Source organism: Myotis brandtii, unplaced genomic scaffold, assembly GCF_000412655.1.
Source record: "Myotis brandtii unplaced genomic scaffold, ASM41265v1 scaffold722, whole genome shotgun sequence".
NCBI classification, from domain to species: Eukaryota; Metazoa; Chordata; class Mammalia; order Chiroptera; family Vespertilionidae; genus Myotis; species Myotis brandtii.
In genome coordinates this window covers 144,379-147,597 of record NW_005370851.1, presented here as the reverse complement: position 1 = coordinate 147,597, position 3,219 = coordinate 144,379, and the positions used below count along the sequence as shown (strand labels likewise).

At 58.3% G+C, this 3,219-nt stretch overlaps 1 protein-coding gene across 2 annotated transcripts; it reads right to left on the bottom strand.

Moving 5' to 3' along the window:
- Positions 1-709: 709 nt before the first annotated feature.
- LOC102242121 (chromosome unknown open reading frame, human C10orf35) lies at positions 710-3,213 on the bottom strand. Of its 2 annotated transcripts, none has more exons than XM_014530142.1 (3): positions 2,589-3,213; positions 2,004-2,151; positions 710-1,314 (listed from the first exon to the last, which is right to left on the bottom strand). In XM_014530142.1, the coding sequence occupies exons 1-3, from the start codon at positions 2,636-2,638 to the stop codon at positions 1,042-1,044; spliced, it is 471 nt and encodes a 156-aa protein (XP_014385628.1). In that variant the 5' UTR covers positions 2,639-3,213; the 3' UTR covers positions 710-1,041. The 2 variants fall into 2 exon arrangements, with proteins under 2 accessions (XP_014385628.1, XP_014385629.1); XM_014530143.1 differs by lacking the exon at positions 2,589-3,213 and adding an exon at positions 2,250-2,523.
- Positions 3,214-3,219: the final 6 nt, after the last annotated feature.

The following is a 3,219-nucleotide window of genomic DNA, read 5'->3' as shown; positions in this document are numbered from 1 at the left end:
AAGTCCTCGAGTTCATCCAGTTTCTCTCTGACCTTTAACCCTCAGCTCATTCGGGGCCTAGGACCCTCAGCCACCCAACGCCATCCCCACATCGCCAACCTGCAGACCCAGGCCCACCAGCCAACACGCAAAGCCTCCTCCAGGAAAAGCAGGCGCTTTCACGGCACACGCACTGGTAGCAGCGCCAAGGCCCCCTTCCCATGGACGGTGCGGGCAGGGAGGCTCGGAAGCCTCTGGTCGGAGCCCCTGGACCGGGAGACCTGCGCTCTGGCTAGCCTGAACCCACCGCTCAGCAGCCATCCTGGCCCGCATTTCAGAGTGAGTCTAGGTGTTACCTAAGCATCAGACAAGAAGCCTGACCCAGGCTTGACCTGGACCCCTCCCAGGTCCTGGAGCCTAAGGAAAAAAGTAATGAACTACCTTCCAAGGTCAAATGCCCCCTTCTACCCTGTCCCCCAGTCCCAGCCACACCCAACCACCTTCACCACGTCTTCCAGATCTACCCACAGCTGTGCCATCATACATAAATGTCTCTCCGTGGACACATGTTTACTAAATTTATTTATTGAAAACGCCACCACAATAAATAGAATGCCAGTACCACCTGTCATACACAGGTAGCCAACAAAAGCAGGGCTATAAAAGTTGGGAAACTTTTCCCACCTGCCCTAAGCCCACGGCCTGTTCCCAATTTAGAGGGGAAGTCAGCACGGGGTCAGAGGCATGGAGAACATGTTGGCACCAAGCTGGGGCTGTCTCCTTGGCATAAGAGGATTGAAGACAATGGGAAGGGCATCCTGTTCTTGCTCTTTGTGCTTAATGCAGGCCCGATACTACCGAAAACATCGCAGGGGAGTGAGGGTATCCACCGATACGCTGGGACTGCTGAACTAGAGGTTCCCTCGGCATCATGCTAACACCGCGTGGAAACAGCATTCTCCGAGCACACCTTCAAGGCACCGCCAGGTTCCCCTCCTCGTGTGCCTGTTCTCACACCGAGGCCTGGCAACTCCCTCTCCCCACGCCTGCCCCCAGCAGAGGTCACCGCTGACTCAGGTGGGACACCAGGTAGACGAGGCCCACCAGCAGGAGGCCGCGCACGCCGAGCATCATGAGCAGGAAGAGCAGCAGGATGGAGGTCACCGGCTCCACGGCGTGGTTGCCGAGATGCCACTGGGGGAAGCCCATGTTCACCAGCTGCCGGTTGAGGTCATTGAAGGGGGACTGAGCAGCGCCCAGCCTGGCTCCCCCCTGCTGCTGCTGCCGGAGGCCGGGACCCCCCAGGGGGGCACCATGGCCCCTGTTGAGGAAGCTCTGGAAGGTGAAGACAGAGAAAAACGAGTGAATCCAGAGAAAGCTTCTCTGGAGGAGAGGACCGAGCAGAAGGGAACCCTGTGGGCCGGCCCTGCCCTCCCCTCATCACCCAGGGCCACACCCTCCTTCCTCAGCAATCCCCAGATGCCACCCACAGGAATTCCAGCGATTGAGTCACAAGCTCTCAGGGCACAGAAACTGCATTGCCCATGTGGTGCCAGGAAGAAGGTGCCCAGGACAGAGGAGAGAGAAAGGGGTCAAGGTGGGTTAGACTACTGGGCTGAGCACTCGGGCAGGCATGTTTAACACTCCTCACTCTTCCTTTGAAGTCAACATTGGGTGGCCACAGGCTCATCTCCTCCACTGACTCTCCAGCTTCTCTCTCACCCAACAGACTCTTAAGAAAGATGCCGGCTCCAGTGGAGTTTGCTAACCAGCTTACAGAAGGGAGAGCTCTTGGGTTTGAAGTCTGGGAAGGCTGCCAGCAGGAGGAAGAGCTAGGGAGGCAAGGGGCTGGGCAATCCATCTACCGCGGGTTTTCACCAAGTTTTGACCACCGCCCCTCCCCATCCAGCTCAGCTCTCTGCAAAGAGAACTTGAGGTTAGAAGTTAATGACCAGTGAGCTAAGGAGTAACTGGTTCAGAAGACAGAGGATAGCTGCTCCCCTTCCATGGGGCGAGGCACCCACCTGTCGAGGGGTGCTGTTGCGTGGGGGGGCAGTGGTCCTCACGCGGGGGTCGTCATCCTGCACGATGTCCCCATTGGCCAAGATCCGCACCATCCTCCCAGGAGTGCGGGTCCCTGCGGGGTGGCACCTCTCCTCGGACCTCAAAAGGCTGAAAACACACACACACAAAAAAAACAAAACACCAATTTACCAGAGATAGAGAGATGCTTGTTTTCAATGGGAGAAACTGCAATTCTGGGGGCTCACACTGGTGACCCGTCCTGAGCAGGCACTGGGTCTGATTAGTAAAAAGGAGAGAAATAAATGCAAGTTATTTGCTGGAGGAAAACCTTTCAGATAGTGAGTGCACTGGGGAGACTATTAGGAGGATCCTTGGAGAAAGAGGCTGTATTATTACCCACTGCTGCTGGCAGAGACCCTCCCTGTGGCCCAGGCGCTGTGGCAGGTCCGCAGAGGCTGGTCTCACACCTCCCTCACTCCCCTGGCGCAGGTCCCGCTAAAGGTGTGACTAGCTGGCCCAGGAGCAAAGACCTTCTCTGGGTCGTAAATAAGGAGTGCAGGGACCAAAATCCCCAGGTTCTCCACCTCCTTCTGTTCAAATACTGCTCCACTGTGCTGTTCCTTAGGAGGTGCATGCCGAGACCTGAGCTCTCCTCCCCAGGAGATCGGGCTCATGGCAGGGCCTCTCTAGCTCCTCTGCCTGGCAGCAGAGGGCACTGGTGGCCACAGCCCCGGAGCTGGGCGGAGGAACAGACCTGCAGAGGGCACGCCCCTCACCTGTCCCAGTCCCTCCTTTGCTAACTGGAGGGCAGGGCCCGCCTTCCCGAAAATGGGGTGGGGGGTGCCTCTGTGAAAATGGGAGAGCCCCATTCCGCAGACCCCAAGGGTGTCCCTTCGGCTGGAAGTGGGGGTGGGGATCCTTCCATGTCTCTTCCGAGTCTGTATAAAGGCCATTCGCTCCCCCCCAACCCCCTCCAAGGAGCCGAGCCACAGTTTTCATTTAAATTCCCAAAAGCACTCGTGACACCCAAGCCAAAAAGGGTTAGTAGCGCCCGTCTCTTGCCCGCGGCCTGGCCCTGCAGAAGGCCAAGTGGGTCCCAGTCCCCGAAGTCCCCTGTGCTTGGTCATCCGACCCCCTGCGTGGGCTGTGGGCGCCGCCCGCCCTCGGTGCACCTGACCCTGATGGGGGAAGGGGTGCTCCCGGGGCAGGAGGGGC